General features: G+C 35.8%; 3 protein-coding genes across 21 annotated transcripts in view; 2 read left to right on the top strand and 1 right to left on the bottom strand.

Annotated features, from left to right (window-relative positions):
- The window catches only part of LOC108620708 (aminopeptidase N), a 40,950-nt gene extending 39,851 nt beyond the window's left edge, over positions 1-1,099 (top strand). For all 7 annotated transcript variants that reach the window (XM_089476408.1, XM_018017634.2, XM_018017632.2 and 4 more), the window contains one exon: positions 23-1,099. In XM_089476408.1, coding sequence (XP_089332534.1) covers positions 23-278 — 256 coding nt within the window. In that variant the 3' untranslated portion in view covers positions 279-1,099. The remainder of the gene's footprint in view (positions 1-22) is intronic.
- Positions 1,100-1,481: 382 nt separating this feature from the next.
- Positions 1,482-3,514, top strand: LOC149270558 (uncharacterized). Its single transcript, XM_089476420.1, has 4 exons — positions 1,482-1,739; positions 1,796-2,000; positions 2,074-2,604; positions 2,674-3,514. The coding sequence occupies exons 1-4, from the start codon at positions 1,712-1,714 to the stop codon at positions 3,341-3,343; spliced, it is 1,434 nt and encodes a 477-aa protein (XP_089332546.1). The 5' UTR covers positions 1,482-1,711; the 3' UTR covers positions 3,344-3,514.
- A 39-nt stretch (positions 3,515-3,553) lies between these two features.
- Positions 3,554-16,801, bottom strand: part of cher (filamin A protein cher) — a 40,607-nt gene continuing 27,359 nt past the window's right edge. For 9 of the 13 annotated variants that reach the window (XM_018017625.2, XM_018017626.2, XM_089463096.1 and 6 more), the window contains 6 exons: positions 16,099-16,182; positions 15,614-15,704; positions 6,676-6,816; positions 6,434-6,603; positions 4,343-6,374; positions 3,554-4,277 (listed from right to left, as the gene is read on the bottom strand). In XM_018017625.2, coding sequence (XP_017873114.2) covers positions 4,093-4,277; positions 4,343-6,374; positions 6,434-6,603; positions 6,676-6,816; positions 15,614-15,704; positions 16,099-16,182 — 2,703 coding nt within the window. In that variant the 3' untranslated portion in view covers positions 3,554-4,092. Of the gene's footprint in view, positions 4,278-4,342; positions 6,375-6,433; positions 6,604-6,675; positions 6,817-7,340; positions 7,500-11,578; positions 11,917-12,103; positions 12,437-15,613; positions 15,705-16,098; positions 16,183-16,801 lie in introns of those variants that run through there. The other 4 variants (XM_089463100.1, XM_018017629.2, XM_089463101.1 and 1 more) reach the window with 4 other exon arrangements.

The raw sequence follows: 16,801 nt of genomic DNA, 5'->3' as shown, positions 1-16,801 counted from the left end.
ATATTAACATTTCGAATTGCAGCTATGGCGATGGCTTCTCGACGATAACGGAGATGATCAAGTCGCTGACCATCTATATGAACAAGGATTATCATAAGCAGCAGCTGCAGGCCTTGGCCGCCAATTGCCGCAAGCTCGGCCTGAAGGCCGTCGAAATTGCCATCGGGCTGGCCATGGAGCAGGTGAATGACAATATCTATTGGCGCACCCACTCCTACGACAGCCTCAAAGGATTCCTCGAGGCCATTGTCAGCGAGTTCCAGATCAACATCTTCTAGGCCCTCGACGTCATTGGCGCAACTTTTTCAACCAAATGCTACATTTTATTCAACAGCCTCAATATAAGTTTAGCAAACAAAACAAAATCAATATGTGAAACGAATTATTTGCGAAAAGTGATATAAACTTGTAAGTTAGCCAACTTAGTTAAGATAGCCAGCTATATGACAGATAGCCAGATCTATATGACTATAGATCCTCTACTTTTTGCAAGTATCTGTATATTTATTTAATTTATAAGTTCGTTCTGCTTCAGTCTATTGTAATTTATTTTTGAGTTTCTTGCAACGTTCCTGTTTTGAATAGAAAAAAAAAACTATAGTTTATTATCACAACAATAGCCAAAAAGAAGGAAAAAGAAAGAAAGCAATTCATTTCATTCCGTCGGTCAAAAGTTGAAAATATCATCAAAACGTTTCCTAATGCTGCTTGGGTAAAATATTAACAAATGAAATAAATACACTTGAAACTCTACTACTAAGCCATTTAGCACTAAGTCAAACTAAATGTAATATCTTTAATTTATATTAAGTCCAACAAACAAAATGAAAATGAAAGGATGAACGAAGTGCTACCTTAATTGGATAGTGGAGGGAAATTGAGTGTCCTTACCGCAAAGTTTCAAAGTATTGCGAAAGTTAAACCTAAATAAATATATATAAATAAAAATATATCTAATTATTGTTAATGTAAAAGTTATCTATTATGAATTTTATAATGCGTAACACTAAATATATATTCGCTTAGTGCACAATCATGTAAATAAGTTTTAAAGCATATTTAACTAAAAACAAATAAATAAATAATGTAATTACGTAAATTCAAGGTCAACTTTTCCCTCTATACCGGTATATTTTACCTGGAATTTTTATAGTAAGTGCCATGCATTTGCATTCAGCATACATACATACATATATGCATCCTATATAATTATTTTTAAAGTAGGCGGCAACGATAATTAGCCGTATATATGTAGTAATGTTTTGAATGAACCGCCAAACTTGTTAAAATAACGACAAAAATACTGCATATTAACGAGTCATTTTTGCCATTTAGTCATAGCAAGCAGCTTCTCGCTGTGAACAATTTAAACAGTTTGAAGAAATATTCAGATTGAAGTCTAGCTACCTATAAAGGCCACAATAAGTAATATTCAACATCTTATATAATGTAAAAATATTGAAAATCGTTCAAAGCAACACATTTATTTTATTTGAATGTTGCTATTTTTGCATCTTTTGGCAGTGTGGCAACATGCTGGTATTTTTTCAGTGATACTAACGGGTGTCAGTATTTTCTCAGAATAGCTAATAGCTGAACCGTGCAACGCTGCTGTTGTAAGTTGCAACTCGTTGAGACTTTAAGCATTAATTTTGAATTTTACGCTGGAAGTGAAAATTCAGTTTGCGACAAAAACAACTTCGAGAATTAAATGAGAAACTGCTTTTATCAACCAAAAAGTATGTATAATTTACAATTAACTATAATAATCTTAATAATCAAAAATTGTTTCAAGTGAATGACCAGCGGAAGCTTTGGACGTCCGAGGAGGAGGACATATTCCTACTTATTTGGCAAAATAATTTAGTAGCTGTAAATGATGGTAGAACTCTGACAGATGTTTGCAAAGATCTTCAGGTTGAGCTTAGAAATAAAGGGATTGATGCCACGGTGGATAGAATAAAAACCAAAATATACTCTCTCAAGAGAAAATATAATAAGTAAGTATAGTAGTCTAAGAAGCGACAAAGGTGGATTAATCAGGGAATAATTAATATATATTCAATATTTCAGGATCATAAGAGAACCGAATAAAAAGAAACGATGGAAAAACTTTGATAGGATGGCCATAATAATGGGATATCTGGAACAAGCTCAAGAAATACATTTTGGTACTAGGGACGACTCACACAGCTCAAGTGAACTTTATAAACAAAATAATTACTGTTTTGATGAGGCTGCCCCCATGGAATATGCCGAAGTTCAAGTCGAAATCGAGGACATGCGGACATCGTCATCCTCAACGACGACCTTTGTCACATTCCAAAAATATATCGAAGCTAACGAATATCAAGCCAGCTCAACCGATTCGACTATAGCTGCACCTAGTGCAGTGAAAAAGACCAAACCAAGGCGCAGACTTTGGGGCCTGGAAGAGGAAGACATATTCTTGGATGTATGGGAGAAATATATGAGTGATTTAGTACGCGTTGAAATAAAGTTAGGTATATATAAAAAAATGGCGGCAGAGCTCAAAAGTAAGGGCGTTCATATCAGATGCTATGATATCAACACGAAAATTCAATCGTTTATTCGTAAATTTAGGTAAGACGGTCATTGAAGTTGTTTTTATATTTACACACACGGCATATCAAATGTAAATTCTATTTGCAGCAAAGAGCGCAATAGACCTGATAGTTGCTCTAAGTGGGTTCACTATGCCAGGGTGCGCGAAATGTTGTGCACTGCACAGACCCCGAAGCCTCAAGGACATGAAGCTCTATACTGCCCCAAGCCTAGCTTTTTTGATTACTTTGCCAATTACTACCCTATTGATTACCCTAACCATTGGCTGGCTGCTGACAAGCTCGATTCAGAAATTGATAGTCCTTCGCCTGATTGCGCAAGCTACTACCTTAATCCCAAGTTGATTGGTTACTTTAACAGTTTGTGCACTGAGGATCAGCCAATCGATTCAGAAAATATGGAAAGTCGTTCCCCTGATTGTGCAGACAACGAAAACTCCTTAGAAAAAGCTAATGAGAATGAATTCGATGGGAATAGCTCAGCAGATCACTTGGATAATGCAGAGAACGCATGCTATCTAATATACCCAGAGAGTCTCGCGATGGTGGTGATGGAGGAGGGTCAGCCGATGGAGCACGCAATCAATTTAAGTGAAGCCATCACCAGACCAGAACAAGTCGAACAATTTGGTAGTTTTATTACTAATGAACTACATTTGCTAAACGACGATCTCCTAGAAGAGGCTAAAACGAGAATTTCCGATATCATTCGCATCATGCACATGAAACAAGTGCAACAAGATAAACCAGACAACTAAATACATTTATATGTAAGATTCATTAAAAAAAAAAGTAAAGTATTGGGAAGTCGAAAAATAAATAATAATAAATTGTTAATTTATTATTAAGATTGATTTTTTTTTAATTTTATGATAATAAAAACCAATAAACAAAAAATAAAACCGTGTACATGAAGCAAGTACAATAAAATAAACCAAATGTCAAAAATATAAAATAAAAAAACTTCATTTAATTATTTTGTAAATTTTTTTATTTGAGTTTACGTAAATTACATGTCGATAGAGATAATAAAAAACATAATACATCATAATCGTAATAATCATCTTCATAAGTGTTTGCTTAAGTATTAAATATTTGTTTTAAGAGATTTTCTCGAAATTTTTTTTTTAATAATTGTGGTAAGTAAATTTAGTTGATACCAAATCGTTGATGAAAATTATATTTTAATTTGTTTTTATAATTGATATGTGAAAATGGCGCGCAAACATTATTTTCAAGTCAAAAACATACGTTGATTTCGTTTTCTTGATATTTTCCTTGATTTTTATGTACAAATAACAAAAAATAATAATCACTTATATTAATGATAGGCAAAGAGTTAAAATTAAACAAAGACAATCATAGAGAAACAAACACAAAAATTCTTGGACCCTGGAAAAGACGATTGGTTCACACATAGTCGGGAACAATTGGATAGGGCTGGGATTAGGGGCTGTGGTTCATATAACTATGCATGTGTATATATATTATATATGATTGTTTGGCCTTAGACATCGATCTGGAATGGGGAGCCGGGTATATGGTCTTCGCCCCATTTGATTAGGAGCACGTACTGGCCGCGATCGCGCACCAGATACTGCACATTGTAGTTGTTGTGGCCAGCGTGCTTGACATGGAACTCCTCGCACGGTCCCTTTGGTCCGTACATGCCCACGTACAGGATGTTATTGCCTGAACAAAAAAAATACGTTTAGAGAAATGTCTCATTTATGTCACTTGTATCAATTGTCACTCACCTGCATCTGTGGCAGAGACGCTGAACTGGTTCTGCTTGCCAATGTAGGCCTTCTTCAGGCCCATGCCCTTGGAGACAACCTTGCTGGCGTCGGACTTGAAGGTGGGCAGATGGACGCCAGTGTTCTTGCCGCCCTTGGCCACCTTCTGGACGGTCTCCACAATCACTGTGGATGTCTCCTGGGCGCCCTCGTCGGCCAGCCTTTCGCCGGTGGCGTGCACCTTGAAGGGTGAGCCCACGATATGCATGTTGTTGTATTTGACCGTGATGTAGTGCTCGCCGGGCAGCAGTGGTGTGTAGCGCACCTTGTAACCCTCCTCAACCTCCGTGCAATCCATAGCCACCTTGGATGGACCATCAATGGAGACGGCCAGTGTGCCAACGCCCGCATTGCACGTGTTGATGATGAAATCGGCCTTGTGTCCAGTCTTCACTTCGTCCAAGCCGCTGCCGGTGGCATGCACAGCTGCCGGATCGGCCACATCCTTGCCCACCTTGATTCTGAATGGCGAGTCGGGTATGTGCACGCCATTGAACTTGACGTGGATGGCGTGGATGCCGTTCTCACGTGGATAAAAGCGCACCGAGTACATATCACCGTCGATCACCTGGATAAAGCAATCGTCATCGGTGCCAGATGGGGCCACAATCTTGGCATCCAGCTCACCCTTGGCGCCGTTCTTGCGCACCATAAACTGATAGGGCGCGTCGGCCTGGATGTTGCCCTGTGGGAACTGCTGCACCTCCAGCTTGTGGGCGTCGCCGGCATCGGGCGAGATGTACACCTTGAAGGGCGAGTCTGGGATGTGGCGGTCGTTGAACTTGAGGCCCACACGGTACTCGCCAGGCTCGGTCACCTTATAGGAGACATCGCAGCTGCCGTCCTTGCGATCCTTGAACTCAATGTCGGCCTTGCTGGGACCCTCCACTGAGATAGCCAGCGAGCCGCCGCCAGCCTCACGTGTCCATACATTGAACTCGGCTGCCTCGCCGACAACGCCGCGCTCCAAACCAGAGCCGCCAGCCTTCACCAAATGGCTGCCCGAGTCGCGCAGTGGACCCACTGTAAACTGGAAGGGCGAGCCGGGGATGTGCATCTCAGAGTAGCGCACCGAGACGGTGTGCACTCCCAGTTCCTTGGGCACAAAGTGCACCGAATACAGACCATCCTCGATCTCCTGGATCTCGGCGTCCTCGGTGACATTGCTGGGCGATGTAACGCAGGCGGCCAGATCGAAGGATGTGATGCCGGGCATCTTGAAGGTCAGCTTGCACTGGCTGCCAATTTCAGTGATGGGCACCGCGTCGCGCTCACGTTGAATCTTCTCGCGCTTGCGATTGCTACCCTCGCCGGCCACTTTCACGGTGAAGGGTGAGCCTTCAACGTGATGATCGGCAAACTTCAGATTGACAATGTAGTAGCCGGGCTCCGTGGGCTTGTAGGAGATGTTCAGTGTGCCGTCATCCTTGTCGGTGCACTGGATCTCCGCCTTGCTGGGACCTTCAATGGATACCGAGAGACCACCAAAGCCGGCGTTGCGAGTGTCCACGGAGAAAATGTTGTCACTGTGCGTCTGTCCCTCCTTAAGGCCGTTGCCGCTGACCTTCACCTTCTTGGCGTCGCCCACTTCGCGCTCGCACACAGTCACCTTGAAAGGCGAGTTGTTGATGTGCTTGCCCAGCCGCTTCACCGACACCATATGCTCGCCAATCTCACGGGGCGTGAACGAAATGCCAATGTTGCCGGTGGGCATGCGCTTGAGGAAGCAGGGCTCCTCCAAGCCGCTGGGCGCCTGGATGGAGGCGTTCAGAGCGCGCAGATCATCGTCGGTGATGTCACCGGGCATGGTCACCTCCGAGCAGGAGCCAACCGAAATCTGGTTACGTTTGCGACCCTCACCAGTTATCTTGGCAAAGTAGGGTGAGCCCTTGATGTGCTTGTCGCCGAAGCGCACCGACACCTGGTATTCACCTGGAGCCGTGGGCAGATATTGCACCGAAACAGTGCCGTCTTTATTGTCATGATATTTGATCTATAAAATCATGGAATTGTATATGATTGAATTCGCATATTGCTGTTTTCTAAACTTACGTCTGCCTTGCTGGGTCCCTCGACGGCCATGGTCAGACCGCCAGCGCTGGCGCCCTTGGTGGAGATGGTAAAGTTTGCGGGTTCACCGGTGACACCGTGCGTCAGGCCTGGTCCATAAGCGGTCACATAGCCGGATGTTATGGAGTCCACATGGAATTTGAATGGAGATCCTGCCAAAAAAAAAAAAAAAATAAAAGTAAACATGAGTATAACGGTGTTTTTTTTCTCCATAGTATATTTACCTTGAACAGGCTCGCCATTGTATTTAACAACCAGTTCGTGGGACCCCTCCTCACGAGGATCGTACTTCACGGAGACCGTACCATCACGGTTATCCTGAATAATGGGTTTATCTACCTTACCACTTGGCATTCTGACTTCAGCTGTAAATGAAACGAAAGATATATTCACATTAGTCAAGCGATCTTAATACTTAACATATCCTCAAAGAAAGCACAAGAAAAAAGGGGTGTGGCTCAAAATGGATCACATCCAAACAAATATATCCATAAAGTAGATTGAAATCAACACTTTGTGTAGGCGGTTCCAAAAATGTTCCCAGCTCAATATTCCTCAACGATATCATAATTTAAATTATTATAGGCGGACCAGCGTGACAATATTTATTGAATTCATCTATTTCGGTATTCAAAAACAAATTATTTTTGAAAATATTTATGAATTCTGATGACGCAGCACAGTTAAAATTAATGGGAACAAATGTTTTTGCACTCGGAACTGGAAAGTGGCGAAAAAGTTTCTTTAGCAATTTTAATTAAAATTCCGAAAGTATTTTTAAACAGGATATGGATACTAATTAAAATATTTGTATCCAGAAATATTTTTTTATTTGATGGCAGTTCTTGTTTACGATTTTTCTTTAAAATATATATGGTTATTCACATACTATTTGGTCCACTGTATATATATTTAGTATATCCTTTTTATAATCCTTGGTATAAATTTTCGATTTCAAAACACTTCTCAACACAGCGACTGCTCCGCACGAACTGAGTTCACAGTAATCTTTCGACTTTCTGAAGAAATTTTCACCAACGCCTACAATTGGTTTTATACTTTCCCACGCAGTCGCCAGAGGAAAAACAAGACAAAAAAATTAAAATATCTGTCCCGGATGTTTTTGAGGTCAAATATAGGACAATCTCTTTTCTAACTCGTAGCCACTTATGTATAAGATACATATGCACAAATATATATGTATATATATGAGGTATATATATCCAGAGATTGTCTGTGCCAGATTTGACGAGAAGTTTCTATTGATCAAACAAACTGGAGGAATATCTCTTGGACAAACACACTGTGCCACGAGCCCACACTTATAATAAAATTTATTTTATATTCCGGGAAGCTTATTTATAACACATTATATACTCTCATATGTGTAGATATGTATGTATTTATATATAGTATTCCCGAAAATACTTTCTATATTATATACTTCTTGCGTTCAGGAATCTTATATAGAAAGTCCAACAGGGGATCATTAATTTTAAAGGCTTGGCACATAAGACGTCACATATTGTGAAAGAAATCTACCTGCATATAATTTAGTGAATGTTTTATCTTTCTGGTAAATAAGAGATCTTTAAAAACAAAAATAAACAATATATAAATATAAATTATATGATGGAAAACAGCATGATTCACAGCTGAAGAACACTTTTGTTGTTGTGGCACTCTTGAGTTGTTTATCAAATTATGAGTGCTTTTATTTATATACTATGTATATCATAAATAAATGCTCAATAAATAATAACATAAGTGTTGACATGTTTTTTTGCTAGAATTTATATCAGGGCTGGAAATGCTAAGAGTGAAACAATGTTTCGGAAACAAGTTCACGCTTTGATATTTGTTTTGGTAAAATGGTTCTATACGATATGAGTTTGAAGGTCAGTATTTAAAATTGATCTTGATCTTATATGTGTATTACAAAATTGTAAAATATAGACTGAACATATTTATGCCACGTAACTTGTCTCAAAAGCTTTTAAATTTTAAACTCAATAAACTAGTGTTAAAACAATTTATTCAATTAACAAATCGGTTCAAAGAACTGTGAACTGAGGAGCTCTAATATGATATATATAGGTTTGCCTGAAAAAATTAGGCTGACTATCAAGGCTATGAATATTCAACCTAATATATATTAATATAGTATATGCCTACTGCCCCATTTGTTATACACTTTATCCTAAAAGTATTTTCAGCATAAATTTCAAGATGTATTTTTAAAGAAAAGTCAACATTTTTGATATTTTAATTTTGCTATTTCATATATTTATAGTGCTAATAATTCGCCATGTTTTGATACACCGAAAAAAAAATTAAACAAAATAAAGCGACACGATAAAATAAATAGCCGCGGCTAATCGCTGAACTAAAGCAAAACCACGGACTGGTAAACACACATAAATCAGACAGAGGGAAACGTGTCGCGTGCCTGTCCAATGTTAAGCAAATTTTCAAAACAAAACAATTGGATGGACGGGTGGGTGGGGTTTGGTGGGAAAGTGGCAGCGGAAGAAAATCAAAAAGAAAATATCTGGCATTAGTGCCAAGTGGAACGCCTTTGGGTGCGAAACAATTGAAAATTGAAAATTGAAAATTTATTGGCGCACGTTTCTTGCTGATGTGAAACAATTAAACTGACATTTAGTGGATTGGCAATGATAGTGTGTTAAGCTGTGGAGAATCAAAAGCCAAATTCCAAGCACAAATTTTATATAGACTGAAGCGTCTGCGTTCAGCTGTTCAATATCATAAAATGGAAATGACATGTAAAATGCAAATAATCCGAAATATTTTGTTCAAAGAAATTTTTGCAAATTAACGATCAAAATGTTGCGCTGAGTGCGTGCAGAGAACATTTTAAGAAAATATCTCTCGATATATGTATGTACATATATACTACATATATTCAAAGCAGCATATACACATGTTATGGGAAATTAGAAAATACCAGCAAGAACGCATAAAAAATGCTGGCAAGACAACTCTATCTAGCTGTTCGCATGGTCATTTTCATTAGACGAATGAGAAATGAACAAAAATGTGTATGAAAATGAAAAAAAAAAAATAATAATAATAATTTTTGATTATTTATGTTTGAACATTTGTTGCTGTCCGTCCCAGTTGTCGCCCATCTTCAGTGGCACGCCCCCTTGCCCAGACAGCTACCTGCGGCACCTATAGCGGCTGCCCATTGAAGCATGAGAATCTGCTGGGCAGTGCCATCCTCTTAGCTTCTTGGCATCATCTATCTAATGGACGCTGGCAATACAAATGAAAGATTTAATGACTCTCAAGCTGTTCGAGTCAAATGGCGACGTGAACGCATATATGTTTTCGATATATCAGCAAAACTTTGCGCCATTTGCAGATACAAGAAGAAAAATGTTGAGAGCCATACACTGGCCAACAAAAATGGTGGCTGAACTGTTGATTTATATATACATATGTATATGCATATATGTTTAAGTTAATTACACCAATTGCTGTGGAGTTAAAATCTAATATATTTTTTGTTTTTTATTTTAAAAATTTTCATCAATATTATTTGTATTTTATTTATATGGGACATTTTATTTTTAATCAATTTACTGCATACAAAAGTGTTGTTTTATTTATTTTTTTTTTTTTTTAATTTCATCATTATTATTATTTTTTTAAAATTAATTAATTTATTTTTTAATTTTTATATTTTATTCATTTATTTACTTTGAATTTAATTTGACTACTTTTTAAATCAATTTAAATGGTACTTTATTTCCCTAATTTATGTGAGCAGTTAATTTTCGTAATATTTTAAAATGTAAATTATTTTGAATATTGTATTAATTTATTTTTATACGCCACACATTTTGTTAAGTAATTACAATTTATTAGGAAACACAAATTTAAATATTTACAAATATGCAAGGACTTTAAAGCAATTCAAACCCCAAATCTTTCAAAGTGTTTCACTACAATTTATTATAATATATATACTGTATATGTAATAATAAATTATGCATTTTCAGCACTTGTTGGCTAGTGTAAACTATAATTTATGCATGAAGCACACGCAGCAGCAGCACCGCACAAGGGGCCAAACGAATTTTACGCTTTGTTGCAAACTCTGATAATAAATCATAGAATTTAATTTGCAGCAACGAGCATAATGCCAGCCAATAGACAAATGCGTTGCTCCGATATATATATATATACTACAAAAGATATATCTGAAAGGCTTTTGCTCATAATTCAAAATTGCATTGCTTGATGTGGGGGTGTGAGTCTTAGTGTATGTAGGTATGTGTGGGTCGTTCTGTATGCTGATGTGTGTGGCCAAGCGCCGCCTTCAAGCGGAGACATTTGGTGAGATTTTGACCATTAACACAAATGAAAAGACATTTTTGTGGCTTTAGTCAGCGGAATTGGGTTTATTGACGGCAAAGTCGCGGACGTCATTTTGGCCTGGCAAAATTTCAAAATAGTAAAATCAAATATATATAAATATAATTATTTATAAGTATATATGGAAGCAACCACAAGATATTTTTGTATGTGCTCAGTGGGGCAACTGACAACTCCATCGAATGGAATATGCAACACATTTTGATTGATATCTCTATGCACTTCAAGTTTTGACTTGAGTTCTGGCAATTTAATTTTAAGGAAATTTGTGGATTAAGAATGAAAGCAAGATAATTTCAATTATATTGTATCTAAACATTATAGATTCAATATATATGACATATGTAGATGCATAAAGTTGATATCTATTTTTCATTTATCTACGTTTAATGTATCTTATAAAATTATTTTCTTTAATTTTTCACATTTAAAAATAATTTGAAAAATAGCTAAAATTATTATTTATTTTATGATTTATTTATTTTTTTTTTATATATATATATATTTTTTTTTTTTAATTTACTTTTTTAATTTGTATTTTTCAATATATTTATTTATTTATTTATTTTGTTTTCAATTTTTGTTGACGTTTTTTATTGAGTTTTGGGCTTTGTGTATTATTTTTAACTTTAAATTTATATTTTTTAATAAACTTTGAGATTATTATTACATATTTTTCTTTAGCGAAAATTTTGGCTGTATTCAAGATTCGAGTGTTTTTACCTTGATGTGTAACAATTGAAAAAGATGATTTGAAATTCAATGGCATAAAATCTGAACCATTTAATCCTTGATTCTCTGGTATGATGGTCTCATTGAAGTAGACGTGTGTACGCTCCGGATGATCGCGCTCAGAGACGGTCACTTTATAGTAATTGGATCGAAAATAGTATGAATGATCGGCCCAGGTCGCTTCCGGCGTGGGAGGCTTTTCAGATAACCAACTGAAGTGCATTTTGTAAAGGCAATTTTCGTTTTGATATTTATTTTTTAATTTTTATATTTTTTGTTTTATTTTGTGAGTTTCGAAACACGTGTTTTTGGGTTTTGAAATAAAGACACTTAAAATTTAGAACAATTTAATTTTAACAGCACGTCGAATGTTTTGCGCATTCTAGCTGAGCAGCGGGCAGCAGCAAGGATATGCAGACACACTGTTTTCCTTTTGGGGCATATCCTTGCTGATCCTTGCCGAGCAGCACAAAATGGGCAAACAAATGGATTTGGCAACAAGAAATGAACACTCACGCGCTTAAATGGAAATTACAAACACGTTATATAATAGCATATGACTAGAATTACAATTGAATAGAAGCTACAATAAAATGTCTTTGAAGATCAAATCCTGTGTGCGAATATCCTTTACACTCACACGCACACTAAACAACAGAGACACACACACACGCACACACTGAATTGTTTAATTATGCTGCTCAATTAATGTATTTGACACGATTTGAAATTTGCCAGCGACGTTTTCTTTCTCAAAAGGTCCACGCGTCTCTACGTCCCGATTTCAAGTGAACATCGACAGTTCCAAATTGAAATTAAGGCCAATATATAAAAGCATGCCAGTTCCTAGCACAGAGATGCGTCTCTACAGCAGCAGCAGCAGCTGAAGCAGCGACGCTGGCAGCATAGATCAGCCAACACACACAAAAACTCAAACCCACACACACACACACACTTATGGATCTGGCAAAAAATATGGCTGCCGATGTTGAGGCCTCCTATAAAGTAGGCAGCAGCCGCAGAGCCAATGAACGATATATAAAAATATAAAAAAATAAATAAATTGGAAATATTTGCCATATGACAAGTGTGTATGTGTGTGTATCTCTGTGTGCGTGTGCATGCATATATCTGTATAGAGAACATGGCTAAAACATTCGAGCTGAACATGTCCTAGTATTCGTCTCTGTGGGACATTTTAACAGTTGTCATTTCGAATTTCGTATTTCGAACTCGAAACTTGCACATATAAAATTAATTTATGCATTTCGAAATCATATCTATCTACCTTGCTCTCTGCCTTTCTCTCTCTCTCTCTTCGTATGTGTATATTGTAAAGGAAATACAATTTATTACTTATTGCTGCACAGGCGACATCAAACTTATTAATATTTGCCTATTAAAAATGTTTAAAAATAAATTCGCTATATATTTTTTTATGTCCAGCTATAAAACATTAAAAAAAAATGAGATATAAAAAAATTTATTGTGGAATGTCGAAAATGCTTGAAACATTATGTCAAACGTTTCTTAAGATTTTTTCTATAGTCTATGCGATATTAATTGTGTAAACGCGTATCGATAAATATGTGTATATATATATATGAAAATCTATATAGTCTTATGTAATTGATTTTGTATTTGGTAAATCTTAAATATATTTGGCATTGACATCAAAATGCAATTGGCCAAAATCAATCAAATAAGTGCAGCAAAACATTTAGAATACAATTAGTCAACAAATTTTGAATTTGAAAATCAATTTAATATAACTAAATTTTGTTTAATTTGCAAATAAGCTCAATTAAGACAAATGTTGATAAAGTATGCACTTTATAAAAAATTAAAAAACAATTAGAATTGTTCCTCCTTTTTTTTACTAACATGAAACCAAGGTAAAATATGTAAAGCCTAGTTTTTAATATTAATATGTATAAATATAGGTATCAATACATAGAAAAAATAAGTATTTTGAATTTAAATTATTACTTTAGCTTATTCTTCCTTTAAACTATCAAAACCAAAACTATTAGCGTGAATTTAATTTCAAATCGGAACTAAATCGTTTACTTCTATAGGACTATATTCTATTTAAGTTTTCTGTGCAGTTAACTCTATTTATAGGTATTCATATTTCAGCAGCTCGAGAGAGTTAAGAATCCATTCAAGACTTTCAGCCACAAGTTGTGGGTGAATAAAGTTGGTTCGGTCGACAGCTCGTCGCTCTGATGAGCTATGAATAATGAGTGCGACAAATGCGCAACAAATAATGTCATTTGGGCAAAACGAATCATTTACAATGAACCATCTTCAAACGAAATGGAGCGCAGCATTAAAGCGTTGCACGTTCCACATGTGCCACAAACAGGGGCGACACTTGAGGCTTGGCCGTACAGCAAACGGTGGGCAGTTTATTGATTTTCGCTGCCACAAATGAAACGTGGCCGCCGTGCACGGCACGATCTTTAATGAGTAGACGACAGACCCAGTTTTGGCCTCTTCTCGATTTTCTTCGAATTCTTCTTGTTTTTTTGGTCAAATTGCATGGAAGCGTGAAAATTCGAACAAATATTTGCAACAGGCGGCGACTACCTCTCAGATACAAATATATCTTTATATGTTCTCCTATACGTATATGTCTATGTATTTATATATAGCATATTTATTTATTGATTTGCAAAAGAAGCGCGATCCCAATGCAAAAGCAGCTCATCAATCATGCTGAGAATTTAATAAAATCGTGTGCAAGCGTTTTACAGCTCGTAGATCCCTCGACAAAACTGCATCAATTTAGCTAATTAACAAATATAAAAAACAAATTTTAATTACTTTCACGCTGAGGCGGGCGCAGTCAATGAACCATAAACAAAAGAAATTCGCATTGCATACCTAACACCATATAGGATATATACGAATTATAACATAAATTTTTATAAAATTATTTCTTAGATCTCACACAAAAACAAACTGGAATATCTCTTGACATTGTTCTTTTATACCCTAAATCTAATTTAACTTGGGTTGTAGGGTATATTGTGTTTTTAGGATCTGTGTTTTGCATAGACAAATGAAATATTCCAAAATATAAAAAATAGTAAAGCAAATGCGTAGTAAATATTAGAGTAATTTTTAATGATATGCAGAAAATCCTAATCAATTTCGTCATTTCAACTGAAGAATGAAGAAAGCTACAAATGAAAGAGACTTCCATTACGATTCACGTACCGTCTTGTTTCGATTCATCAAGACAACTAATATTTTCTATTTAAGACTTTATCTCTATTAATAGAATAATTATCAATATATATACAATATTTTAAAATATATTTCTATTTATATTGAGAGAGTTTTGAGTATCTTCTAGTCAAGCAGCACCTATTAGAAGACTCCTACTTGCTGTCATAGTCGCTGTCACTGTTGTTGTCTGATTAAGCTGTCCGACTGTCAGCAATTAACCTGATAAGCCGCCAAACTTATGACAGTTCATCTGTCCGCCCATCCTTAGCTGCATTCTGTCAGACTCAGTCTCAGTCCCACTCCCGAGTACATTGGCTATGTCACTTATCCCTGGTGCCGTAGCACCTCTCATATATGCACATATATGTTTACATATATATAAATACATGTTTATTTTTGAGATTTGGTTTTTTTTTTTTTTTTTTAAGATTTACGACATATTCGCTTTCTATTTTTGTTTGTTTCGTGCACAATGGAAGAGGCCAAGAGCTTGCACTAAATTGCAAATACGAGCCACTGCGTAAATGTCGCAAAAATATTATAAAAATGTTCTTGATTAAACAAATCAAATTTCATTTAATTTAAAGCGTAAAATTTAAATTTTAATATCAATTTTAAATGAAAAATAGCAAACATTTCCTAATGGGAATTTTGACTTTTCAAAAAAAATTTTTATACAGAAAAAAATTTGTTTGACAACTCTCATTAAATTATTAAATATATACATTATATTTGCATATATATACATATTTATATATATTGTTAACAATTGAGAAAAGAATTACATACCAGTTACGTTTCCGCCTGTTGTGGGTAGTGGCAATTTCTCAAAGGCAACAGCTCGATATGTTACTTCTGATTTTCCGTTGACCAGTTCGCTCTATAATATGTAGATTTTCGGATGAGTATAGCAAAATATAGAAAAATATATAAGGAATGCATATAAAATATTCAATAAAAACAGGAAGATATACTTGATGAAAAGTATTACTAAAGCCTGACCTTATTTCTTTCTTATTATTTTATAACGAGGCAAAATTTAGAAACTTTCAGGTTTCTTCATTTAATTAATTTTTTAACTTCAATTATCTTTCTTCGATGTATTCAGAGTTTTAAGGACTTCATATTTTGTAATATTTGTAATATTTTGTTTTCAATTTCTTACATTTTCATATTCTTCTGTTCTATCTTCACATATAATATATATATTTTATTTTTATATTTTTCATCTTCTTCAACATTTCAGCTCTTCTCTATAAGTTTTTTTGTCTCACCTGTGTTGTTATCTGCTTAACCACTTTGGTCGTATGCTCCTCGATGTACTCACTGTGCGAGTATTGTTCGACGCTTTCGACAGCCTGAGGTCAATGAAAATCAAAATCAAAATGCCCAAATTATACACCCGATATATATATGTATGTAAATGTAAGATTTCTATTGAAATGTATGGAACAACAGCCAGACATGCGATTGGCCAATGATTTCGAAATCAGAACACAATCCTGAGTACTCAGACATATAGACATATATATATTGTATATATGCATATATCTGTACGATTCGTATACTTTGCACTTGTGATGAAATTTGCGAAAATATTTTACAACTATGAATAGTTCGATTGCGTCTGCTTATTATTAAAAACCGATGCATTGATTGATATGGAAAAAAAAGAGGAGTCCAAGAGTAAAAGACTTGAAAGTGTGAAACAATGCAAAAAGGGGAAGAGAACTAATGAAGCTTCTAAAGAGTGAAAAGCATAACAATAATAAGCGCACAAACACACACCTAAATAAAGTCGAGTCGAAAGGAAGTGGCATTGATTGACGATTTTCCTTTTTTCTTTCCCCTCATCGAGTCATGTGCTAAGAATTTCCACAAGCAATTGCTCTTACATAAGCACAGCACATTGAATTGAATGCACAAAATATTTATATTGAAAATATACAGAATCAACCGAAGAAAAAAAAATGAAAA

This window comes from Drosophila arizonae, chromosome 2, assembly GCF_054131065.1.
Source record: "Drosophila arizonae isolate 15081-1271.41 chromosome 2, UAZ_ARI_1.0, whole genome shotgun sequence".
Lineage (NCBI taxonomy): Eukaryota > Metazoa > Arthropoda > Insecta > Diptera > Drosophilidae > Drosophila > Drosophila arizonae.
This window is presented reverse-complemented; position numbering and strand designations above follow the sequence as displayed.

Coding starts and splice junctions, on each gene's coding strand:
- LOC149270558 (XM_089476420.1), top strand. CDS start 1,712: ATGAGAAACTGCTTTTATCAACCAAAAA. Junction 2,001..2,073: donor CTCAAGAGAAAATATAATAA/GTAAGTATAGTA, acceptor TCAATATTTCAG/GATCATAAGAGAACCGAATA. Junction 2,605..2,673: donor TCGTTTATTCGTAAATTTAG/GTAAGACGGTCA, acceptor TTCTATTTGCAG/CAAAGAGCGCAATAGACCTG.